A 27,735-nucleotide genomic window follows, 5' to 3' on the forward strand; every position below is an offset into this window, starting at 1 on the left:
AAACCATTTGTCATTGTTGTTCATTTTCTTCAGTTTTTCTATTTGAGATTTTTAGATTTGATAGGGAAGCTGAGAGGTCAAATATACTGTTAAGATTTTCTACTGCCAAGTTTACACCTTCACTATTACAGTGGAACGTTTTACCCAGGAAATTGTCGAAAAGGGATTGAATTTGTTGTTGCCTAATTGTTTTTTGGTAGGTTTCCAAACTGCATTCCTTCCATCTATAGCATTTCTTAATGTTACTCAGTTCCTTTGGCTGTGATGCCTCATGATTGAGTATTGCTCTGTTCAAGTAGACTGTGATTTTGCTGTGGTCTGATAGGGGTGTTAGTGGACTGACTGTGAGTGCTCTGAGAGACTCTGGGTTGAGGTCCGTGATAAAGTAGTCTACAGTACTCCTGCCAAGAGATGAGCTATAGGTCTCTCTCTCTCTCCAGTTAACCCAATGAGTCCCACCATAACGCAAGCGAGTTTTGGACTTTTAACCCTTTTTAAACATTAGATTTGTATATACCATTGGATTTGTCTATTTCTTCTGCATCTGTAGATACCAACCATTAGTTTGTGTGATTAACGGGGGCTGAGCTCGAGCGGTGTTTGTGAGAGAGTGGAGGCTGCTGAGGGGAGGACGGCTCATAATAATGGCTGGAACGGCGCGAATGGAAATCATCAAACGAATGGAATTCATTCACGCCGTTCCAGCCATTATTATGAGCCGTCCTCCCCTCAGCAGCCTCCACTGTCTCACAGGAGCAGATCATTTATGTACAGTAGTTACAGCATTCATATAAATTCATTTTCATATGTTTTCTTTTGCTTTGGCGGACCTTATGAATGCAACTGTTTATGTGCCATTGATTTGTGTTGTACTTGTAGCCCCGGTTGTTTTGAAAGTAACATTGTAAAACACTGTGAGGCTAAATATAAGGACCGGACATGCAGATAAATGAAAAGACGATTTTTGCTGGGGTCACGAGACTGATAGGTGTTAATGTCACTTATTCCGGCTCTAACTGAAACCTACCCATAAGCCCCCTCTCTTTCCATTTACTGTAACCTGCCCTCTCACCCACTAAGCACCGACCGACACCGGATGTCCATGGACGTTGAAATTTGGTTCATCCAAATCTGAACCAATCATAGAAGTCTGTTTCACAAGTTTGGTCAGCACAATACAGTACTGTAGAGTAGAGTACAGGTCAGTACAATACAGTACTGTAGAGTAGAGTACAGGTCAGTACAATACAGTACTGTAGAGTAGAGTACAGGTCAGTACAATACAGTACTGTAGAGTAGAGTACAGGTCAGTACAATACAGTACTGTAGAGTACAGGTCAGTACAATACAGTACTGTAGAGTGGAGTACAGGTCAGTACAATACAGTACTGTAGAGTAGAGTACAGGTCAGTACAATACAGTACTGTAGAGTGGAGTACAGGTCAGTACAATACAGTACTGTATGGGTAGAGTAGAGTGCAGGTCAGTACAATACAGTACTGTAGAGTAGAGTACAGGTCAGCACAATACAGTACTGTAGAGTAGAGTACAGGTCTGTACAATACAGTACTGTAGAGTGGAGTACAGGTCAGTACAATACAGTACTGTAGAGTAGAGTACAGGTCAGTACAATACAGTACTGTAGAGTAGAGTACAGGTCAGTACAATACAGTGCTGTAGAGTAGAGTACAGGTCAGCACAATACAGTACTGTAGAGTAGAGTACAGGTCAGTACAATACAGTACTGTAGAGTAGAGTACAGGTCAGTACAATACAGTACTGTAGAGTAGAGTACAGGTCAGTACAATACAGTACTGTAGAGTGGAGTACAGGTCAGTACAATACAGTACTGTATGGGTAGAGTAGAGTACAGGTCAGTACAATACAGTACTGTAGAGTAGAGTACAGGTCAGTACAATACAGTACTGTAGAGTAGAGTACAGGTCAGTACAATACAGTACTGTAGAGTGGAGTACAGGTCAGTACAATACAGTACTGTATGGGTAGAGTAGAGTGCAGGTCAGTACAATACAGTACTGTAGAGTAGAGTACAGGTCAGCACAATACAGTACTGTAGAGTAGAGTACAGGTCAGCACAATACAGTACTGTAGAGTAGAGTACAGGTCAGTACAATACAGTACTGTAGAGTAGAGTACAGGTCAGTACAATACAGTACTGTATGGGTAGAGTAGAGTACAGGTCAGTACAATACAGTACTGTAGAGTAGAGTACAGGTCAGTACAATACAGTACTGTAGAGTAGAGTACAGGTCAGTACAATACAGTACTGTAGAGTAGAGTAGAGTACAGGTCAGTACAATACAGTACTGTAGAGTAGAGTACAGGTCAGTACAAAACAGTACTGTAGGGTAGAGTACAGGTCAGTACAATACAGTACTGTAGAGTAGAGTACAGGTCAGTACAATACAGTACTGTAGAGTAGAGTACAGGTCAGTACAATACAGTACTGTAGAGTAGAGTACAGGTCAGTACAATACAGTACTGTAGAGTAGAGTACAGGTCAGTACAATACAGTACTGTAGAGTAGAGTACAGGTCAGTACAATATAGTGCTGTAGAGTAGAGTACAGGTCAGTACAATACAGTACTGTAGAGTAGAGTACAGGTCAGTACAATACAGTACTGTAGAGTACAGGTCAGTACAATACAGTACTGTAGAGTAGAGTACAGGTCAGCACAATACAGTACTGTAGAGTAGAGTACAGGTCAGTACAATACAGTACTGTAGAGTAGAGTCTAGGTCAGTACAATACACTACTGTAGAGTTTAGTACTGTACAGTAGAGCACACTAGAGTAGAGTACAGTATATTTTACTATATTGTACTGTACTATGCTGCACTGAACTCTATTGTACTGTGTTGTACTGAACTCAACTTTACTCTACTCTGCTCTGCTGTGCTGTGCTGTACTGTGATGTACAAACTTGTGAAACATTGACATCTATGATTGGGACAGATTTAATCCAGTCCAAACGAACTAAATTTGGTATTGTTAGCTTAATAGCCAGTGTGTAGAATAATACCCAAATATGCAAAGCAGGATATTACATTTGTCTACCTTTGTGTACCAATTCAGGATACATCACCATGGACAGAATGATATTCATCATTATGCGTTTCTGTATAGTACAGATCAAGGACCCATGATGTCATTCTGTTACTATAAAACTGTTACCTGGTGTTAATCCACTTCATTTATTGTAGTTCAATAACCAAAAGAGATTTTTTCAAACTCAAGACGCCATGTCATAGTTGACACCCTATTCTTTCTGCAGACATCTTAGAATCTTAGTTCAGAGTAGATATTTAAGAGTTTTTGGAAAACGTGGTCACATAAAACAACCAAACTTTACATCTGCACTGTTCTTCGAGTAAATGTTTTAACATTTACAATTATTTTTTTTATTTTTTACAAATTGTGGAAATTGTTATAAGTAGTCCTTGGTATGGTGTGTTTAACTTTGCAGTCAATGGTTTTTGTTTGGCAACTGTGACCTTGTATCTGAAGACTGCACACTCCAATAAATATTATGGGGGATGTTTTGGCCACTCAAAAGGCTATATTGTACATGGGAATCAGGATGACTGGGGCTGACCTTTAAAAACAGTGTTTTGTAAAAGACTGATTTGCTTGTTCCATTGTGTCCACCACAACAACCAGTCTTTGTGTTGACAGACTGTCAGATCCATACTCTATGTGTAGCCTGTCTGTCTTGGATCCCCCATCCCATCTGTGTTTTCTGATCTCTGCTCATTGTCTTCCACCATTCTGGGTCTTGAAGCTCCATGTTTTTCTTTCAGTTTCAGTTTTCAATTTAAGGGGCTTAATTGTCATGGGAAACATATGATTACATTGCCAAAGCAAGTGAAATACATAAGAAACAAAAGTGAAATAAATAATACAAAAAAAATCAGTAAACATTAAACTCACATTAGTTCCGAAAGAATAAAGACATTTTACATGTCATATTATGTGCGAATAGTTAAAGTACAAAATGGAAGATATATCAAAATATGTTTGTATTTACAATAGTGTTTGTTCTTCACTGGTTGCCCTTTTCTTGTGGCAACCAGTCACAAATCTTGCTGCTGTGATGGCACACTGTGGTATTTCACCCAATAGATATGGGAGTTTATCAAAATTAGGTTTGTTTTCAAATTCTTTGTGGGTCTGTGTAATCTGAGGGAAATATGTGTCACTAATATTGTCATACATTGGGCAGGAGGTTAGGAGTGCAGCTCAGTTTCCACTTCATTTTGTGGGTAGTGAGCACATAGTCTGTCTCCTCTTGAGCGCCAGGTCTGCCTTCGGCGGCCTTTCTCAATAGCAAGGCTATGCTCACGGAGTCTGTACATAGTCAAAGCTTTCCTTAAGTCTGGGTCAGTCACAGTGGTCAGGTATTCTACCTCTGTGTACTCTCTGTTTTGGGACAAATAGCGTTCTAGTTTGCTCTGTTGTTTTGTTAATTCTTTCCAACGTGTCAAGTAATTATCTTTTTGTTTTCTCATGATTGGGTCTAATTGTGTTGCTGTCCTGGGTCTCTGTGGGGTTTGTTTGTTTGTGAACAGAGCCCCAGGACCAGCTTGCTTAGGGGACTCTTCTCCAGGTTCATATTATTATTATTATTATTATTATTCATCATTCATTATTATTCATCTCTCCGTAGGGGATGGCTTTGTTATGGAAGGTTCGGGTATCGCTTCCTTTTTGGTGGTTGAAGAATTTAATGGTTATTTTCTGGACTTTGATCATTAGCGGGTATCGGCCCAATTCTGCTCTGTATGCATTATTTGGTGTTGTACGTTTGACACAGAGGATATTTTTGCAGAATTCTCAATTTGATGTTTGTCCCATTTTGTGCCCTTCTTGCCTTGTGGCGCTGATGTTTAGTCCGATGTATGTATAGTTTTTTGTGTGTTCTAGCGCAACTGTGTCTAGATGGAATTTGTATTTTTGGTTCTGGAAACTGGATGTTTTTTTTGATAGATTTACTGTCAGGGTCCAGATCTGACAGAATCTGTGCGAAAGATCTTGGTACTGCTGTAGGCCCACCTTGGTTGGGGACAGAAGCACCAGATCCACAGTAGACATTTTGACTTCAGATTCTAGTAGGGTCTCTCTCTCTCTCTCTCTCTCCCCTCCCTCTATCTCTCTCCCTCCCTCTCTCTCTCTCTCTCTCTCTCTCTCTCTCCCTCCCCTCTCTCCCGTCTCCCCTCTCTCTCTCTCTCTCTCCCTCCCTCCTCTCTCTCTCTCTCTCTCTCTCTCTCTCTCTCTCTCTCTCTCTCTCTCTCTCTCTCTCTCTCCTCTCTCTCTCTCCCCCCCAAAGCTTGTGTCAGCACTTGTGCGCCAGTGTAGCAAAGGGAGAGGACAGAAGTCTCTGTCACGGGTTGACACACACACAGCTTATCTCAGCACTTGTGAGCTTGTCTTTTAGCTTGTATGTGAGCCTGTCTTTTAGCCTGTTTGTTAGCTTGTGTGTTAGCTTGCATGTGAGCCTGTCTGTTAGCTTGTCTGTGAGCCTGTCTGTTAGCTTATGTGTTAGCTTGTCTGTGAGCCTGTTTGTTAGCTTGTGTGTTAGCTTGTGTGTGGGTCTATGGGTCCATCAGTCACTGACTGTGTCCAGAGTGATAGCATCTCTGATCCCTGACTATCAGCATCCTCCTCTAGTCTAATCCATTTACTGTGTACGTTTCCCCAACAAAGTGAATGTATTATATAGATACAGGCACATGCAGGCACTGTGCAGTTATGTTCGGAGGCGCACACATACACATAAGCGCATGCATGAACGCAAGTGCACACTCACATCACACACACAGTGATGTCAAACTCTGAGAAGAACAGTAGACAGTGAGACAGGATTCAAAGAGAACTTTGTGTGCAGCCGGATGCAAATCCTGACCTACAATGTCTGGAAAAGGGCACAGTCCCAGTCCCACACGCACCCAGAGACACAGACAAGAGACGGAGCAGTGTGTGCGTGAGCAAATTCATACATGCTTGTGTGTGTGTGTGTGTGTGGTCAGAGACTCAGACATCTGTCAGTGTGTGAGGGGACAGTCCTGTCCCTCCATGGGGGTCGGGGGTACCAGCCTGTATCTCTCTGCTCAGGGGGGTTTGATAACCAGGGCTGATCTCAGAACAGATACTCTCTCTCTGCTATGGGGAGGGGGCTTTGGGTTTGTTGACCACGTCTGATCTCGGAACATATATTTTCTTGTAGGGCTTGTAATGTTAAACACATACTGTATTATTGGGATATTTTCTTTTGGGTCCGTGCTGGGTTTAGGTGTTCAGGAGTAGGTGGCTGTAGGGGGGAGAGCAGGGGAGAATGACTTCCCCCTCTCGTTGAAGACACATAAGTTCCGACCTTGGTACTGCAGGCATTGTAATCAGAAAACAAAATCTCCCAATATAGTGAATAGAAAAATGACAATCTTCATGGCCAATCTTCGTATAAATAAAACAATTTTTTTGAAAACAATCATGGTACCAATAATTGCTTCTTATACACCAGATGTATGTCTTTAAAATCGCACACAGAAGAAGTTATAAGGTTAATTTAGTTGCGAATGGGAACCTGCCGTACCCCTATCAGCCTTAAACTTTAGTTACCCATTCATAAGGGGCAGCACTGAGCTAGCCTGCAACGTCTCTTCCTGGAGTAACTCAAACTGCGCATGTTATGTCTCCATGAGACGCCATCTTAACCAACTTCTTTTGGCTTCAATGCGCTATTGAGTTTTCACATAGGAATGAATGATGTGACCGATGGCTTTGTCCATTCATATATACAGTCATTGGGCGAGAGTCTTGGGCCAGGACTCAATCCGATCCGCTTTACAGTTAAAGGTAATATCCGATTGAGCCAACGTGCGAAGCAATTACCATGAATGTGATATCCGATATCCGAGGGGGGGGTGTGTCAGTGTTCTGTAAAGATATTCAGTATCTATTCTCTACGGTGTTGTGTGTGTTATTGTTCAGTGTTAATACTGGGAGTGCTCCATAGAGACAGGCTCATAGCCAGAGTGTTGCGCTGCTGACAGAGCAGTGATAAGAGGACAAACATGCCCTCTGTCAGCACAGTATGCCCTACATACACACCCTGCCATGATTATATTGCCTGAGCTAGTCCTATCTCTCCACCTAGAGCTCGGGGCACGGCACTTTGAATATTGAGAGACATCCGCTGACAAGAGTCCATCCATCGTTCTCCAACTGTCATGACAGTTCAGACATTTCATTTATTCACAATGCATTGGAGGAAACAGACATGCGAAACTCAGCTTGAGTCAGCCTGCCTGGGCATAACAGACTGTTTAGAATACAACTCCAATCCAGTTCTGTCTGGCTCAGACGAGTCTGAAGCCAAAGCAAGGCCTCTTAGTTGAGTTCCTGTAAGTGCTGGAGAACACTCAGGGGGAGAGAGAGCTGTTGGGTTTCTCGAACAGAACACAGCCCCCCCATCTCTCTCTCTCTCTCTCTCTCTCTCTCTCTCTCTCTCTCTGTCTCTCCTACACTCTCTCACACTCTCTCCTCTCCTCCACACTTCATCAGAGTGGTTTTCAGCTCTCTCCACTTCACTGTGCTAAAAATGCCTACCACCCCTGAGTCACTCAATGAAAGGCATGGGGTTTCTACACAAGTAGCTTGCTAAGAAAAGTGCTTTTACACGTTCTCCCTCTCTATGTATAGTCAGGTCCTTGATAAAGATGACCAAAAAGACAGTTAACCTTAACAAGAAATAGACCCTAAACATAAAAAACTCACCACCACATTTTACCATAGGTATGGTGTACTTTTCTGCATACGGTATGCTTTTGACAAACCAACCACTTGTGTGCGTGTCCAAAGAGCTCTATTTTCATGTCGTCTGACCATAGCACCGCCTGGAGTTTGATAAACGGCATTGGCACTTGGATTGGAACCGGTGCCACTGTCTTATGACATTAAAAGACAGGTCTTACGCCACACACAGCAGCGGTGGGTTTGGCATTGAAAATCAACAAGTCTCAGTCTCTAGACTTGAACCCCCTTGAAAACCTGTGGTTTGAATTGAAGAGGGCAGATGAAGAGAGCAAGGATCTGGAAAGATTCTGTGTGGAGGAATGGTCTAAGATCCCTCCCAATGTGTTCGCCTATCTCTTAAAACATTTTCTTTAAAGACTCCGCGTCCTTATCCTTGCAACGGGAGTATGCTAGAGTATTGAAAACAGGTGTCAGTTTTAGCCCTTTTGTTTTCATTACTTGTTGAAGAAAATCTCTTTCCCTGAGCAATTGTATTAGTATAAAATATTAGAATGTAAAAAAAATTGAGCATACAATATAGCTCAGTATTTGTATTATTTTTTTTATACAGTATTTTTTGCCCTTTATCAACGGTGCCAATAATTATGGACCTGACTGTCTCTCTCTCTTTCTCGCTCTCTCTCTATCTCTCTCTCTCTCTCTCTTTCTCACTCTCTCCTTCCTTCCCTCCTTCCCTCCTCCTTTCTTAAAAAAACAGTGCTCTCTCTTAAAAATGTTCTCTTCTCTCTTGAGGGATATGCTGTGCCATGTGGTTGGCGTGTATCTGAAGGGATGAAGGGATGTGCTTGGTGTATGTCTCTATCTCCCAGAGGAGGAGTGACCTTTAGGGAGCTAGAAGCTATTTGTCTTTCTTAAGATCTCTGCTCATTATAGCTCAGAGCAGGAGAGGGAGATTCTCCATCTGCACCAGCTTCATTAGGTGGGATAGAGACAATGCCATCAAACTCTCACCCAGCTATTCAACAGCAATGCAGCACAGAGGCATTGTGTGTGTTTGTGTATCGACATGCATCTAGCATGTGCGTGTGTGTGTGTTTGTCTATCTATAGGTAACTGCCGAAATAATGGGAACACTTGAGTAAATTAAGGATACAAAGTATGTTGAAAGCAGGTGCTTCCACACAGGTGTGTTTCCTGAGTTAATTAAGCAAGTAACATCCCATCATGCTTAGGGTCATTGTATAAAAATGCTGGGCAGGCCATTATTTTGGCTACCATAGCTAAGCCCCCATAGGATGACAATGCCCCCATCCACTGGGCACGAGTGGTCACTGAATGGTTTGATGAGTAAGGAAACGACGTAAACCAAATGCCATGGCCGTCTCAGTCACCAGATCTCAACCCAATTGAACACTTATGGGAGATTCTGGAGCGGCGCCTGAGATAGTGATTCCAACCACTATCAACAAAACAACAAATTATATTATTTCTCGTGGAATAATGGGGTCACATCCCTCCAATAGAGTTCCAGACTCTTGTAGACTCTATGCCAAGGTGCATTGAAGCTGTTCTGGCTCATGGTGGCCCAACATCCTATTAAGACACTTTATGTTGGTGTTTCCTTTATTTTGGCAGTTACCTGTGTGTGTATCTATATTTGAGTGTGTGTGTCTGTCTAGTTATTGCTTTTACACGCACGCACGCACGCACGCACGCACGCACGCACGCACGCACGCACGCACGCACGCACGCACGCACGCACGCACACACACACACACACACACACACACACACACACACACACACACACACACACACACACACACACACACACACACACACACACACACACACACGTCTGCAGTTAAACCCAGCTAGGCTTCTAAACACACTTCAATACAGTATAGACCTTCCAATGTATCTGTTTATCCACTCTCAACATTTTCCCTGGCCTCTACCCAATAGCCCATCATTATGGGAAGCACTGGGAGACACTCTCTGTTTGAACAGGGATCCAGGATCAGGCATTAAACCACTATTTACTATCTCCTCACCACCACTAGCCCCATTAAAAGAGCTAGCCTGCCTAGTCTGCCAAGCACATTGTATAGGCTATATAGCACATTGTATTGGCTATATAGCACATTGTATAGGCTATATAGTACATTGGGTTGAATACTACCCCCTGTCTTTCCTGTCACCTCTATTTGAACAGGCCTTTAGTATTAGCTCAGCTTTAAGTGTTTTATTTTAATCTGAGGCTCAACACAGCAGACCCTAGTGTGCCTCTCAAATATAGTCTACTCCTTTAATATTAATGGAGAGCTGTGCTCTGGTCCTGGTATGGTCCCCCCATTGAACCATAGGACTGATCGATGTAGACGTTGTGTGGAGGGTGAGTGGGTTTAATACAGCTCACAACAGCACAGTGCAGAGTACTAGAGAATAATAATCTTCCTCTTGGTGATCCTTTATAGTCCCAAGCCAAATAACTAGTATAATTTGATGTTAGCCCTATAGAAAGCATTTAGATTGCACATTTGTAGGGCTAGAGAAGCATTGACTGGATTAGCCAATAAGCAGGCTTTTGCCACGGTGTTCCTCCACCTCTCTGTTAACTGGTGTGTTCAGGACATTTTAGACGTCTTTAATTAAAGTATTACATAATACAAAGTACTACTGTTCCATTATAGTTCCACATATGTGGCTTTATTTTAGGATGATGAGCAAATCCAATAACTGACTGCTACGATGGTAGATCCCATCTTTGTTTCCTACTGTGTTCTTTACACTCTGCATTATCTCTATTCCCTAATTATCCTAAAAGCATGATACATACTAAGAGCCTGTCAGCAGTGGTACCAGCGCTCACAGGATCAGCACAAACTGGCAGCAGACATGACAAAGTGTGTGTGTGTGTGTGTGTGTGTGTGTGTGTGTGTGTGTGTGTGTGTGTGTGTGTGTGTGTGTGTGTGTGTGTGTGTGTGTGTGTGTGTGTGTGTGTGTGTGTGTGTGTGTGTGTGTGTGTGTGTGTGTGTGTTGGCATGGATCAACACAGGAGATTTACAGCTGAAGACAATCCTACATGGCTGTCCGTCCAATCTGTTTCCATGGTAACCGCTGGCCCTCTCAACCCTTAGTTGGGTGAAAATAACAACTTGGGTCTAAGAGACTAAATTAGATGTGAGATATTATTCAAAAAGATTGGAAAAAATACACAGTTCAAAATGAGAGAGAGGGAGGCAGAGGGAGGGAGTGAGAGAGAGAGAGAGAGAGTGCGAGCTGTGGTGGTAGTAAACAACATCAACTCAGACCTCTAATTAATATTTCATCATAATAGCATGGTGCCTTACATTACTTTGCTTGTGTGTTTGTGTCTCTGTGTGTCTATTGCTTTTAATTAGATCAGCCAAGCACTTCTGTAGACAAAGTAAGTGTCTGAAATGGCACCCTATTCATTATATTGTGCACTGCTTTTGACCAGAGCCCATGTGTCTCTGGTCAAAAGTAGTGCACTATATTGCAGTACAGATGTAGGATCCTAATTTGATTACCCTGTTGCTGGAGAACGTTTCTGCAATGCAGGACATCTTTTACTTGTAGTGCATTTGCACCCTTTTCCATATATACAGATGTTGTATCTTAATTTTAGCCACTTTTACATTTCAGACTTGATTTTCCGTTACAAAAAATGTCCATTAATTATAATTCACATAATATTTCACATTTCCTGTTGCTGCAGGATTATTTTCCTTCTTTAGCAAACTGGCAAAAATTAAGATCCTACATCTGTATACATGGAAAAGGGTGCAATTTTGGACGCACATAGGACTCTGAGTACGTCACATAGCCTGGTCCCTACATACTATTACGAAGGCCTCCATCCATTGGAGAGGATATCTAGCTAATATATATGCAAAATGCAGAGCAGAAAATAAATTGTGTGCATATTAAGCCTTCTGTTGGCTGATCACTACACTAGGGGATTTAGTCTGTCACCAACTTCAACCAGGGTTTTTCCATAAGCCTCTCTCTCTCTCAGAAATGAATGAAAAAGTATGTATTTGTTTTAATTCGCTGTAGTGTAAGTTAAATTATTTTCTTTCAGGTGTGAAGCAACACTAGAAAATATGCTATTATGCAAATTTCATTCAAATTGCTGATTCATACCATATTTAAGGCACTTTCACATAATAACATGTAGATTTGTTTAAAACACGTTAAATCACAGGTGATACATTATCTAGGAAATGTCTTGTTTTCAAAGTGGAGTGAAAGTGTTTACAGAATAACAGACATCAATATATTACTTCTGCAAAATATTTAATCGACTCTATCTAATTATAGTAAATGTATCTAGTTGAAGAAGATACTAATGTCTCTGCAACATGGTGTATTTTTCTTTTTCTTACCAAATAAATCATTATTTTAATTGTAATTTTTTGTTTGGGCGGGGGGGTTACAGGTCCAATATTCATATCAATTCACACACTCAGTTTATACCAGTATGTACCTGTAGGCTGCCACTAAGAGATACATCATATTGATCACACAGAAGAAGTTAGGATTTTGTAATAATTGGTATGTAAAGGAACAGAAAGTGGGCCTACACCCCCAACTCCTATTCCCCTCTGTCTCCGTCCAACCACCCGCACCCCCCCCCACCAGGAACACATGGTCCCACCCCGCTAGCAACACAGGTTGGTTGTCAGTCCCCACCCCCACATATCTCTGTTTACCCACCTGCCTCCCCACCACTTATCCCCTTTGTTTTGGGCTTTGGATGATTCTGATGTTATAACTTCTAATAGTAACTGTATCCACTGGCGGATTGGGTGAGAGTGAGGTAGGTGATTACCCACGTTTCAACCTTGACTTCCAATACTATGCCGATGACATCCAGATCTGCCTCAGCACCAAATCCCTCCTCAACCCACCTCTGACCCACATTGAATCCTGCCTCTCCACAATAAATGGATGCAACAGTCGGAAGTCCTCTTCATAGGCACCAAATCCACTCTCACCAAAGCTGGCAACCTCACCCTCACCATTGATGACACCATTAGTGCTGTATTCACATCTCTCACAAATAAACCTTTGTGAATGCCTGTGTTAATCATTTCGAGCAATAGGAGGAATACCATCTTATTCAGATGATATGCCTTTATTCAACAGGCTTCCTCTGTTGAGAGAAGAGGAGATCTTCATTCTTTTGGAAAGAATTTACAATCTGAGGTGCACAGTTCTTTATAGAAGCAGGAGAATCTTTGATTAATTAGGTTCTGATAGTAATCCCCCTGCTATCTTAAAAAAATGTATACCTATTTTTTTTCTTTCTCCAATTGGTATTTACAATTGGGGAGAAACACAACCCTGCCAAGCCGCACTGCTTCTTCACACACTGCTCACTTAACCTGGAAGCCAGCCTCACCAATTTGAAACACTGTACAACTGGCGACGGTGTCACCGTGCATGCGCCTGGCCCGCCACAGGAGTCGGCCACAGGAGCCACAGGAGTCGCTACGATTACCATGGAAGTAAAGGTTGAGTCTAACTCAATGGAAAGCAAATTCTGCTCTCTGTCTTATCAATAAATTAATATTTCCAGTTCTGATATCTTATTGAATTGTGCTTCATTCAACCCAGCTGCAAAGCAGTTGCATTATTTCTAATAAAACCTTTGGTGGCATCCCATAGAATCCGGGGGTCATCGACTGAATTTTTATGAATCATTATGAATGACCTTAGTTCAATTTAAAATTGATCACAAAATGTACGATTATGTAGTTGTGAAACATTGAAACGCACATCTTGTGACCCTTAGGAGATTCTGAAATGTGTAATTGGCAGTAGTAGGTGTGGTGATTGGACAAGGTCATACATTGAATTTCTATTTTCTTAATTTTTGAAAATAGAGGTCTAGATAATATTATAAAATCGATTAGGGAGAATGTTTTATGCCTGCTTGAGTAGAAGAGGCTGATGAAAAAGCATCCAGTCTGAACAAATGGTTCTGCATTCTATGTGTGTCCTTATGGAGCAGGTGTCTTTCTTTGAAGCGTTGCTATGCCTATATGGTTTCTTGCTAGGGTATTAAAATAGCTGAAACGTTTGATAGGACAATTTAGGGCTTTTTAGATTTCAAGAGAGTGTAGCTAGCGTTGCCGTTGTTTTTCAAACAGGAATGTTATATTAAAAATGTCATTGTTATCATTAGTGTTGATAAGCCCATGGATGTGTAACAAAAGTAGGATCCACTGGGGAACCCACCCATTGGTCGTCAAAAATGATGTGCAAGAAATTAAATCTATAATCTAGATCTTCACAATAATTCATCATGACCTGTAACCCAAATCCTCCCTGGGAGATAACCTCATTAGCGTAAACGGAGGGTGACAGCAAAAAAAAGGAATTGTGTGGTACTGGCCGTCTATCCTAAACAGTAGTACAATAAAAATTGTAGGGGAATAGCTTCCAATTTAAATGGCCATATTTAGCCCATATAGAGATGCAGTGCGCTGTAGCCCCACAAGGAAGCAGCCCCAGTCTGTATGACTCTTCAATAAATGTACCATTGTTCATTAATTGGCATGGTGTCATCATTGTCTAAATGTCCTGGACCATAGGAAATATAATATTAAACAAAGTCCAATAATCAGCAATAATTATAATAATAAAAGTGATATTTTGTCCTCGTCATTGTCTTATGCTGACGGCAGCATCACAGCCAGAGGCTAGGCTGTATGATCTATGGTCTGGATCTCTGGTTTTGATAACCATAGATATAGAACCCTAGCTAGATAAGCTGGTGTTGTCGAGCCCCTATATGATATATTGTCTATGCTAATGCCTCTATCTGTTCTGAAGATGGTGCTCCTCTGAGTGGGCTGTCATGGCCGTCTTCTCTGGCAGTGTATTTGTTGTTGTTTTTAAGCTGTAATACCTCAATCTGTCCTGCAGATGGTGCTCCTCTGAGTGGGCTGTCATGGCCGTCTTCTCTGGCAGTGTATTTGTTGTTGTTGTTGTTGTTTTTAAGCTGTAATACCTCAATCTGTCCTGCAGATGGTGCTCCTCTGAGTGGGCTGTCATGGCCGTCTTCTCTGGCAGTGTATTTGTTGTTGTTGTTGTTGTTTTTAAGCTGTAATACCTCAATCTGTCCTGCAGATGGTGCTCCTCTGAGTGGGCTGTCATGGCCGTCTTCTCTGGCAGTGTATTTGTTGTTGTTGTTGTTGTTTTTAAGCTGTAATACCTCAATATGTCCTGCAGATGGTGCTCCTCTGAGTGGGCTGTCGTGGCCGTCGTCTCTGGCTGTGGTGGCTGTTTCCTTGTCTGGTCTCTTCACCTTTGTCTTCCTCATGCTGGCCTGCCTCTGCTGCAAGAAGGGACACATCGGCTTTAAGGTGAGGCTCAGACACCGACATACTCATGGACTCACACACACACACACGTACTCACACAGACACGCACACTGCACCATGTACTATTTTCCATTTGGAAGTTCATACAAGTGACCTGCACACAAACACAGAGCTGATGACACCCATTAGATGGGTTTGACATGTTACTCTCTCAAACTGCACTCAGATAAAACCTCCTCCAGTGACTGTGTGTGTGCTCTGACAGCATGGCAGCTCTGTTTTTAGCTACTGAGCAATTCTGCAGTATTATTGTTTTTACATTATTAGCCTAGAACATTTCTTTGAGTTATTACATAAACCGGGAATAACTTTGGGATATCAGAGCGGCAGTAACTCACCAGCATTCTGACCAGAAATATGACTTTCCCGAATTGGATGCTTTGTTCATACCCTCCAGGGCATTTTAACTTATGCCAGAGGCTGCTCCAAGACTCCGCTGGCAGAGAAGAGGTATTCGTAGTGGACTTCTAGTCTGACTCAGGAAGTGTGCACTTCCGAGTATATTGCTCATAAATGTTCAGTCCCTGGACAATAAAGTAGACCAGCTCAGGGCCAAGATCTCCTTCCAGAGAGACAACATACTCTGTTTCACGGAATCATAGCTCTCTCCGGATATACATTTACTGTCCCCGTCCATACAGCCAGCTGGGTTCTCAGTAGATTGTGCAGATAGGAATAAAGAACTCTCTGAGAAGAAGGAAGGCGGAAGTGTGTTTCATGATTAACTACTCATGGTGTGATTGTGGTAACATACAGGAACTCAAGTCCTTTTGTTCACACAACCTATAATCCCTCACAATCAAATGCTGACCGCATTACCTCCCAAGATAGTTATCTTTGGTTATTGTCACAGCCGTGTATATTCCCCCTCAAGCCGATACCACGACGGCCCTTTAGGAACTACACTGGACTTTTTGAAAACTGGAAAACGAATATCTTGAGGCGTCATTTATTGTAGCAGGGGATTTTAACAAAGCAAATCTGAGGAAAACACGACCAAAGTTCTTTGCCTGTAGTACTCTCACTTTGTTACTCTCTCTCTTCGGATAATCAGGTTACAAATCCGTTCTGTCATGACGTTGGCCTCTTTTTTATTTTATTTTTTTATTTCACCTTTATTTAACCAGGTAGGCTAGTTGAGAACAAGTTCTCATTTGCAACTGCGACCTGGCCAAGATAAAGCATAGCAGTGTGAACAGACAACACAGAGTTACACATGGAGTAAACAATTAGCAAGTCAATAACACAGTAGAAAAAATGGGCAGTCTATATACAATGTGTGCAAAAGGCATGAGGAGGTAGGCGAATAATACAATTTTGCAGATTAACACTGGAGTGATAAATGATCAGATGGGCATGTACAGGTAGAGATATTGGTGTGCAAAAGAGCAGAAAAGTAAATAAATAAAAACAGTATAAAAACAGTATGGGAATGAGGTAGGTGAAAAAGGGTGAGCTATTTACCTATAGACTATGTACAGCTGCAGCGATCGGTTAGCTGCTCGGATAGCTGATGTTTGAAGTTGGTGAGGGAGATAAAAGTCTCCAACTTCAGCGATTTTTGCAATTCGTTCCAGTCACAGGCAGCAGAGTACTGGAACGAAAGGCGGCCAAATGAGGTGTTGGCTTTAGGGATGATCAGTGAGATACACCTGCTGGAGCGCGTGCTACGGATGGGTGTTGCCATCGTGACCAGTGAACTGAGATAAGGCGGAGCTTTACCTAGCATGGACTTGTAGATGACCTGGAGCCAGTGGGTCTGGCGACGAATATGTAGTGAGGGCCAGCCGACTAGAGCATACAAGTCGCAGTGGTGGGTGGTATAAGGTGCTTTAGTGACAAAACGGATGGCACTGTGATAGACTGCATCCAGTTTGCTGAGTAGAGTGTTGGAAGCCATTTTGTAGATGACATCGCCGAAGTCGAGGATCGGTAGGATAGTCAGTTTTACTAGGGTAAGCTTGGCAGCGTGAGTGAAGGAGGCTTTGTTGCGGAATAGAAAGCCGACTCTGGATTTGATTTTTGATTGGAGATGTTTGATGTGAGTCTGGAAGGAGAGTTTGCAGTCTAGCCAGACACCTAGGTACTTATAGATGTCCACATATTCAAGGTCGGAACCATCCAGGGTGGTGATGCTAGTCGGGCATGCGGGTGCAGGCAGCGATCGGTTGAAAAGCATGCATTTGGTTTTACTCGCGTTTAAGAGCAGTTGGAGGCCACGGAAGGAGTGCTGTATGGCATTGAAGCTCGTTTGGAGGTTTGAGTATAGCAACCCCATCCCCCTCTCTCCCTGCCTCCCCCTCTTGCCTCCTTCAACTAGGCTGCTGTGGTCAGAGGTCGTAAATTCCTGAGACCTCATGGACACACTGTTATAGAGAGTAGTTTTTCATGGAGACAAAGGAAATCCTTCCACCTCACAGAACTTGAGGTACGAACAAATTTCATGTTCCAGAGAAAGTGTAAAAGATCGGTGAAGAATCCAGCTACGGACTGGTGCGTTTATCACAACTTGGGAAGCTCATGGGAGACGGTGTGGCCACATTACCATAACGCTGTTTATATAATAGCCTCAGATATGTGGTTTACATCTAATTGTTGTATAAGATGAATGAGTGAGTATGATACTGTTTGTATAATTGTGTAATATGATTGTGGACTGTTTAATGAAGAAAAATACAATTCCCTTTTGACTTGAACTAAATCAGAGAACCGCCCCTGAGCCCAGTTAGGTTCAGACGTGAGTGAGCGTTCATGTGTAAAGGATTAGCATTTTAATTGTTATAATTATCACTCTGTGGTGACTTCTTAGTCGACCCCCCACTCCCCCTCTTGTCAAACAAGCCGCCATGCCGGTTCAGCCACTAGGCCACATTCTCCTCCATTCTCCATTTCATGTAACCACATTTACCAAGTTTGTTTATGCATTTCTGTGAATTACTTAGTTAGTAATAAATAAATTATTTAAGACAATTGATGTATGGATGACTCGTAGTGAAGACTGGGTTTGTGCAGATAACCAACAATTTACAACGTTTGGAATGAGACTAACGTGAGGTAAAGTAAATAATTCATTAATTCGAAGACTAATTGATCAGATAAAATATCTGAAAAGTTATTTTAGGAAATGATATGGGTTGCCTCTGAGACTAACATTGACGTATATACTGACAAGGTGACAGAGTTCATAAGGAAATGTATGGGGGATGTTGTTCCCACTGTGATGATTGAAACCTACCCAAACCAAAAACCGTGGCTAGTTGGCAGCATTCAAACTGAAAGGGTTACCCACCGCATTTAAGTCCTCAAAGCACAGACCAACTGGCTGGAGTGTTTACAAACATATTCAATCTCTCCCTATCCCAGTCTGCTGTTCCTACTTTCTTCAAGATGTCCACCATTGTTCCTGAACCCAAGAAAGCAAAGTTAACTGAACTAAATGACTATCGCCCCTTCTGTCATCATGAAGTGCTTTGAGTGTCACGGATCCATCCGGAACTTTCATTACACACACCTGTCCCCTATTCCCACTGATTAGTACTTGTATAAGTATGGCCCTTTGGTTTCCATTGGGCTGTCGATTGTTGTTACAATGTCCATTGGTGCATGTGTGTACCTGTGCTGTCTGTTTTGGGCTTTCGTGCCCTTGAGGATTGCGCAGATGATTACGGGTCTCATCCCGTGTGACTCTCCTTCACTGCAGCCGAGGTGAGTAAGACATTTAAACGTGTTAACCCTCGCAAGGCTGCAGGCCCAGACGGCATCCCCAGCCGCGCCCTCAGAGCATGCGCAGACCAGCTGGCCGGTGTGTTTACGGACATATTCAATCAATCCCTATACCAGTCTGCTGTTCCCACATGCTTCAAGCGGGCCACCATTGTTCCTGTTCCCAAGAAAGCTAAGGTAACTGAGCTAAACGACTTCCGTCATCATGAAGTGCTTTGAGAGACTAGTCAAGGACCATATCACCTCCACCCTACCTGACACCCTAGACCCACTCCAATTTGCTTACCGCCCAAATAGGTCCACAGACAATGCATTCTCAACCACACTGCACACTGCCCTAACCCATCTGGACAAGAGGAATACCTATGTGAGAATGCTGTTCATCGACTACAGCTCGGCATTCAACACCATAGTACCCTCCAAGCTCGTCATCAAGCTCGAGACCCTGGGTCTCAACCCCGCCCTGTGCAACTGGGTACTGGACTTCCTGACGGGCCGCCCCCAGGTGGTGAGGGTAGGCAACAACATCTCCACCCCGCTGATCCTCAACACTGGGGCCCCACAAGGGTGCGTTCTGAGCCCTCTCCTGTACTCCCTGTTCACCCACGACTGCATGGCCACGTACGCCTCCAACTCAATCATCAAGTTTGCGGACGACACAACAGTGGTAGGCTTGATTACCAACAACGACGAGACGGCCTACAGGGAGGAGGTGAGGGCCCTCGGAGTGTGGTGTCAGGAAAATAACCTCACACTCAACGTCAACAAAACTAAGGAGATGATTGTGGACTTCAGGAAACAGCAGAGGGAACACCCCCCTATCCACATCGATGGAACAGTAGTGGAGAGGGTAGCAAGTTTTAAGTTCCTCTTCAACCTCAGGAGGCTGAAGAAATTCGGCTTGTCACCAAAAGCACTCACAAACTTCTACAGATGCACAATCGAGAGCATCCTGGCGGGCTGTATCACCGCCTGGTACGGCAACTGCTCCGCCCACAACCATAAGGCTCTCCAGAGGGTAGTGAGGTCTGCACAATGCATCACCGGGGGCAAACTACCTGCCCTCCAGGACACCTACACCACCCGATGTTACAGGAAGGCCATAAAGATCATCAAGGACAACAACCACCGAGCCACTGCCTGTTCACCCCGCTATCATCCAGAAGGCGAGGTCAGTACAGGTGCATCAAAGCTGGGACCGAGAGACTGAAAAACAGCTTCTATCTCAAGGCCATCAGACTGTTCAACAGCCACCACTAACATTGAGTGGCTGCTGCCAACACACTGACACTGACTCAACTCCAGCCACTTTAATAATGGGAATTGATGGGAAATGATGTAAAATATATCACTAGCCACTTTAAACAATGCTACCTTATATAATGTTACATACCCTACATTATTCATCTCATATGCATACGTATATACTGTACTCTATATCATCTACTGCATCCTTATGTAATACATGTATCACTAGCCACTTTGTTTACATACTCATCTCATATGTATATACTGTACTCGATACCATCTACTGTATGCTGCTCTGTACCATCACTCATTCATATATCTTTATGTACATATTCTTTATCCCCTTACACTGTGTATAAGACAGTAGTTTTGGAATTGTTAGTTAGATTACTTGTTGGTTATTACTGCATTGTCGGAACTAGAAGCACAAGCATTTCGCTACACTCGCATTAACATCTGCTAACCATGTGTATGTGACAAATAACATTTGATTTTGATTTGATTTGATTTAATCATTGTGCGCATGTGTTATTTATTCGAGGTACTCCTCGCTCTTTTGTTTTGGTTTCAACACTGTGTTTTTGTTTAGTGTTTGTTTGGTCATGACGTAATTTGGGTACAATAAAAAAAAACTATTATTCATTCCTGCGTTTGTCTCCTGAATCATTTATGCAAGCGTGACATTGAGAGGCTAATTAAGGATCATATCACCTCCACCTTACCTGACACTCTAGACCCACTGCAATTTGCATACGGCCCACGGACAATGCAATCGCCATCGCACATCTGGACAAGATGAATACCTATGTAAGAATGTTGTTCATTGACTACAGCTCAGCCTTCAATACCATAACACCTTCCAAGCTTATCATTAAGCTTGGGGCCCTGAGTCTGAACCATGCCCTGTCTAACTGTGTCCTGGTCATCCTGATGGAATGCTCACAGGTAGAGAAGTAGGAAACCTCTACTTCTCTGATCCTCGACACAGGAGCCCCACAAAGGTGCGTTTTTAGGTCTCTCCTGTACTCCCTGTTCATTCATGACTGTGTGGCCAAGCATGCCTCCAACTCGTCTGATTACCAATAATGGCGAAACAGCCTAAAGGGATGGCCAAGTCAAAGTCCAGACCTGAATCCAATCGAGAATCTGTGGAAAGAACTGAAAACTGCTGTTCACAAATGCTCTCCATCCAACCTCACTGAGCTCGAGCTGTTTTGCAAGGAGGAATGGGAAAACATTTCAGTCTCTCGATGTGCAAAACTGATAGAGACATACCCCAAGCGACTTACAGCTGTAATCGCAGCAAAAGGTGGCGCTACAAAGTATTAACTTAAGGGGGCTGAATAATTTTGCACGCCCAATTTTTCAGTTTTTGATATGTTAAAAAAGTTTGATATCCAATAAATGTCGTTCCACTTCATGATTGTGTCCCACTTGTTATTGATTCTTCACAAAAAAAATACAGTTTTATATCTTTATGTTTGAAGCCTGAAATGTGGCAAAAGGTCGCAAAGTTCAAGGGGGCCGAATACTTTCGCAAGGCACTGTATATACATATATATATATATATATATATATATATATATATATATATATATATATATATATATATATATATATATATTATAGTCCGGACTCCGACATTGCTCGTAATATATTATTTTTTCTTAATTGCATTCTTTTACATTTAAATCTGTGTGTATTGTTGGGAATTGTTAGATACTACTGCACCATTGGAGCTTGGAACACAAGCATTTCGCTACACCCGCAATAACATCTGCTAAATATGTGTATGCTGTAACACAATTAGATTTGATTTGTGTCTTCCAGAGACACTCTGCTAACTGTGCTTACCGCTCCCAGCAACCTTAAAGAGGACACGCTAAGTGCTTTGAGACCTTTTGATTGAGGCAGAAAGATACATTTTTCAATGAATTAGCCATCTACGCACACACACATGCACATACAGAGGATTGTTTTAAAGTGGAACAGGCACAGATGCCTATGACAGTTTCCACGCTCTACTTCAAATGAAGATTCATGCCATAGTGACTTTGAAGAAGAGAATTAAAAAAAGAAAGGGCATACTTGAGGCTAAGTCTGTCAATTATCTGTCACTGGGGAGCTAAGAAGACTGATACTCTCCTTAATCACCAATGATTGATCCTCTTTCATTTCTTCCCTCTAGAACTTCAATCTCTCTTCTTTCTGTCTCTGTCTCGCTCTCTCTCTCTCTCCATTCTGTCTCTCTCCCTCCACTCTGTCTCTGTCTCTCCCGCTCTCTGCTCTCACTCTCTCTCTCTCTCTCTCTCTCTGTCTCTCCCTCTCTCTCTTTTTCCTCTCCTTCTGTATGTCTCTCTCCCTCTCACTGTATTTGTACTCCCTCTCACTCCCGCTCCCGCTCTCTCTCTCTCTGCTCTCCCTATGTATCTCCCTCTCTCCCTTTGTCTCTCAATCTATATCTCTCTCTCCCATTACGTTTGAAAGACAGACATGGCAGAAGTAATTCAAACAAGAGGAGGGGGAGAAAGGGGTGAGCAGGGGTTGAGCGAGGGCGTGAGGAAGGGCATACCCCAGAGCCCACAGTACATCCGGCCCCCCAGAACCCAAGGCCCCCATCTGGAATTAGACACAGCCTCTCCCAGAGCAGGAAGAGGGGATTTTAGGATTAGTTATTGTGTGTTTGTGTGTGTGTATGTGCGTGTGTTTGTGTGTGTGTGTTCATCATTCAGTGGGGAAGGGGCCCTGCACATGTTCCCTGGCTGGAGACGAGAGTGATAGAAGAGAAAGAAGTATAGAAGATTGGAGAGTGATGTCATGACGATAGAATGTGAAAAGTTTTCCTTGTGCCTCACATTTTTGTGGATTCTTTTTTTTCTCTCGTTTTCTCAATTGCCCTCCTCCCACCTTTATTTCCCGCTCGGGAGGAGCACAGGAACTTCCTTTTGGACTGGGAGTCACTGCTCATCCCTTCTCCTCTCTCTTTTCCCCTCCATCCCTTTTTCTCTCTCCCTCCCTCTCTCTCTCTCTCTCTCTCTCTCTCTCTCTCTCTCCATCTGTGACATTGAGATGAACCATTGTGGTCTCACCAGAGTGCTAGCTAGCTGTTATCTGCTGAACTCAACAATGAAGACTATCTCAGCTGCAGGACCATGCTCCTACTGTAGGCTCTGTGCTTGGCACTGCCACTACCATGCCCTGCAAACCAACTGGGCCACCCTGGGTGGAAGGTAGGGAAGCAGGTTATTTTAGCTTGTTGCTCTGCAGAGACATTTGGGGTACAGGGTACAAGTGATCTTGTGTCTTGTGGGTGACCAACACGCCTGCTTTCCCAATGGAACTTGAGCTCAGGTAAGAAATAGTGGGGATGTTATTTAAGGGAATGTCATCAGAAGGTCAAGTGTAGTCTGAGCTCTCGCTAAGAGTCTGTATCAGGCTGATATTAAGCTTCAGCTGCTCTTGCAGAAGGTTCTTATAGAACAGGGGTTCCCAACCTTTTTCCACATCGCAGACTGGAGCAGATCCAGAAACAGTTTTGCGGACCGGAGAACGCCCATCAAGCTAGGAAGCTGCACCTGGACAGATTCTTGAGGTCTGGTCGGAGAGTGCTTAGTCTTTTTTGTTGGCTAATCAGTGAAGGATATTATCAGAGGCACAAGTGTAGTCTGAACTTGCGCTGTGAATGTGTTCTGTGAATGTGCTCTGTGAAAGTGTCCAATGCCTGATGTCATAGAAAGGGAATGTTATTACATTCTTTTGTGTTTTTAGTGCTTTGAGAATGTTACACAGAAAATGAACCACTGGAGTTCAATAGTTGCAAATGTGTTGTGTTGTTTAGAGTTCTGTTTCTTGTTCTTTCATTTCTACAATTGTACAGCAACTTTTAAAGTGATATATAAAGATCATGTATTATTATTTATGTGTGCGAGCACTGTGGTATGTGCATATGTACACGTGTGCAGCTATGTGTGAGAGGGCTGCATGTTTATGTGTCTGTTTGATCTTGGTTGCTGCATACAGTACAGTGCATTCGGAAAGTATTCTGACCACAGCCTTGTTCAAAAATGTATTATATATATTTATTTTTCCTCCTTAATCTACACACAATACCCCGTAATGACAAAGCGAAAAAAAAATATAAAAAAATAAAGAACATATTCCCTTATGTATTCAGACCCTTTGCTATGCGACTAGAAATTGAGCTCAGGTGCATCCTGTTTCCATTGATCCTTTTTGAGATGATTCTACAACTTGTTTGGAGTCCACTTTTGGTAAATTCAATTGATTGGACATGATTTGGAAAGGCACACACCTGTCTATATAAGGTCCCACAGTTGACAGTGCATGTCAGAGCAAAAACCAAGCCAAGAGGTTAAAGGAATTGTCTGAAGAGCTCCGAGACAGGATTGTGTCGAGGCACAGATCTGGGGAAGGGTATCAAAAAATGTCTGCAGCATTGAAGGTCCCTAAGAACACAGTGGCCTTCATCATTCCTAAATGGAAGAAGTTTGGAACCACCAAGAAACTTCCTAGAGCTGGCCTCCCGGCCAAACTGAGCAATCAGGGGAGAAGGGCCTTGGTCAGGGAGGTGACCAAGAACCCTATGGTCACTCTGACAGAGCTCCAGTGTTCCTCTGTGACGATGGGAGAATCTACCTTTAATGGTAGCGTGGCCAGACAGAAGCAACTCGTCAGTGTAATGCGCATGACAGCCCGCTTGGAGCTTGCCAAAAGGTACCTAAAGACTCTGACCATGAGAAACAAAATGATCTGGTCTGATGAAACCAAGATTGAACTCTTTGGCCTGAATGCCAAGCGTAATGTCTGGAGGAAACCTGGCACCATCCCTATGGTGAAGCATGGTGGTGTCAGCATCATGCCGTGGGGATGTTTTTCAGCGGCAGGGACTGGGAGACTAGTTAGGACAGAGGGAAAGATGAACAGAGCAAAGTATAGAGAGATCCTTGAAAATGTGCTCCAGAGTGCTCAGGACCTCAGACAGGGGTGAAGATTCACCTTCCAACAGGACAACAACTCTAAGCATACAGGCAAGACACCGCAGGAGTAGCTTCGGGACAAGTCTCTGAATGTCCTTGGGTGGCCCAGCCAGAGCCCAAACTTGAACCTGATTGAACATCTCTGGGTATTTAGAATAAGGCTGTAACGTAGCAAAATGTGGAACAGTCAAGGGGTCTGAATACTTTCCGTATGTGCTGTATGTGGGAGAGATATGTGAGTGGATGTTTATGTGTGTTTGTGTGAACTCTGTAGCAGTACATGTTATGGGAACTGCATGTGTGTGATCTCTGTAAGGGTACGTGTTAGAGGCATGTGTTTTCCTGGCTCTTTAGTGACCCTGAGAGTGAAAACACATGTTAGAAGGGCCGTTAGGGACCGTGTGAAGCTGTGGACCTAGAGACAAGAGGGTGTGTGTGTCCTGTGTGTGTATATTCTCTCGTGGGACAGGATGTATGGATGGGGGGATGGATGGAAGGAGGGGTGAGGACGATGGGGGGAAGCATTGGAGTGGGTGCTGGAGGAGGCTACAAAGGGTCACAGTTTTCCATAGTTTCCACCCCACTACACAACTCCATACAACTAAGGGGCTTTACACTTATATCCTGTCTCCAAATTCTTCCAATACTCTCTCTCTCTCTCTACACACACACACACACACACACACACACACACACACACACACACACACACACACACACACACACACACACACACACACACACACACACACACACACACACACACGCGCGCTCCCCAGGGTTCAAACTCCAGGGAATGACACAGTATGAACTATCTAACCTCTGACCTTTTTGTCCTCTCCTGTAGGAGTTTGAGAATGCCGAGGGGGAGGAGTACCAGGCGGACCTGTCCACCCTGGCATCCCCTGCATCCCAGAGCGGACCTGATGTTTACATCCTGCCCCTGACTGAGGTGTCACTCCCCATGGCCAAACAACCAGGACGATCAGGTAGGACCAACATGTCTTTGTCTCTCTGTCTCTCACCCTCATTTAGTTTCAGTTCAGTGCAGTTCAAATACTTTTCTTTCAACAAGAAGATTTAAGTACAGCACATTCGGAAAGTATTCAGACCCCTTGACTTTTTCCACATTTTGTGATGTTACAGCCTTATTCTAAATGAATTAAATAGTTTTTTTCTCAGTCATCCATCTGCACAATACCCCATAATGACAAAGCAAAAACTAGTTTTTAGTTTTGTTTGCGAATTTATACCATATCACATTTACATAAGTATTCAGACCCTTTACTCAATACTTTGTTGAAGCACCTTATGGCAGCGATTACAGCCTCAAGTCTTCTTGGGTATGACGCTACAAGCTTGGCACTCCTGTATTTGGGGAGTTTCTCCCATTCTTCTCTGCAGATTCTCTCAAGCTCTGTCAGGTTGAATGGGGAGCGATGACAGCTATTTTCAGGTCTCCAGAGATGTTCGATTGGGTTGGGTTCAAATAAAAAATAAAAACACCTTTATTTAACTAGGCAAGTCAGTTAAGAACACATTCTTACTTTCAATGACGGCCTAGGAACGGTGGGTTAACTGCCTCGTTCAGGGGCAGAACGACAAATTTTTACCTTGTCAGCTCGGGGATTCAATCTTGCAACCTTACAGTTAACTAGTCCAACGCTCTAACCACCTGATTACATTGCACTCCACGAGGACCTTGCCTGTTACGCGAATGCTGTAAGCCAAGGTAAGTTGCTAGCTAGCATTAAACGTATCTTATAAAAAACAATCAATTTTAACATAATCACTAGTTAACTACACACGGTTGATATTACTAGTTTATCTAGCGTGTCCTGCGTTGCATATAATCGATGCGGTGCGTATTCGCCAAAAAGGACTGTCCTTGCGCCAATGTGTACCTAACCATAAACATCAATGCCTTTCTTAAAATCAATACACAGAAGTATATATTTTTAAACCTGCATATTTAGCGAAAAGGAATCCAGGTTAGCAGGCAATATTAACCAGGTGAAATTGTGTCACTTCTCTTGCGTTCATTGCACGCAGAGTCAGTGTATATGCAACAGTTTGGGCCACCTAATTTGCCAGAATTTTACGTAATTATGACATAACATTAAAGGTTGTGCAATGTAACAGGAATATTTAGACTTATGGATGCCAACCGTTGTTGGCATGTTGTTGTTTTCGAGATGATAGTTTCCTGATTCGACCATATTAATGACCTAAAGCTCATATTTCTGTGTGTTATTATGTTATAACTAAGACTGATTTGGTAGAGCAGTCTGACTGAGCAGTGGTAGGCGCCAGCAGGCTCGTAAGCATTCATTCAAACAGCACTTTCGTGCATTTTGCCAGCAGCTCTTCGTTGTGCTTCAAGCATTGCGCTGTTTATGACTTCAAGCCTATCAACTCCCGAGATTAGGCTGGTGTAACCGATGTGAAATGGCTAGCTAGTTAGCGGGGTGCGCGCTAATAGCGCTTCAAATGTCACTCGCTCTGAGACTTGGAGTGGTTGTTCCCCTTGCTCTGCATAGGTAACGCTGCTTTGAGGTTGGCTGTTGTCGATGTGT

The 27,735-nt window shown here is 43.1% G+C and overlaps 1 protein-coding gene across 6 annotated transcripts in view; it reads left to right on the forward strand.

Annotated features, from left to right (window-relative positions):
• Positions 1-27,735, forward strand: part of LOC118397563 (serine/threonine-protein kinase LMTK1-like) — a 90,461-nt gene that overhangs the window by 38,545 nt on the left and 24,181 nt on the right. For 3 of the 6 annotated variants that reach the window (XM_035792474.2, XM_035792465.2, XM_052473405.1), the window contains exons 3-4: positions 15,040-15,173; positions 26,007-26,148. In XM_035792474.2, the coding sequence (XP_035648367.1) occupies positions 15,040-15,173; positions 26,007-26,148 (276 nt within the window). Of the gene's footprint in view, positions 1-15,039; positions 15,174-23,228; positions 23,393-23,568; positions 23,755-26,006; positions 26,149-27,735 lie in introns of those variants that run through there. The other 3 variants (XM_035792483.2, XM_035792491.2, XM_052473409.1) reach the window with 3 other exon arrangements.

The sequence above is a fragment of the Oncorhynchus keta genome, chromosome 2 (genome assembly GCF_023373465.1).
Source record: "Oncorhynchus keta strain PuntledgeMale-10-30-2019 chromosome 2, Oket_V2, whole genome shotgun sequence".
Taxonomy (NCBI): Eukaryota; Metazoa; Chordata; class Actinopteri; order Salmoniformes; family Salmonidae; genus Oncorhynchus; species Oncorhynchus keta.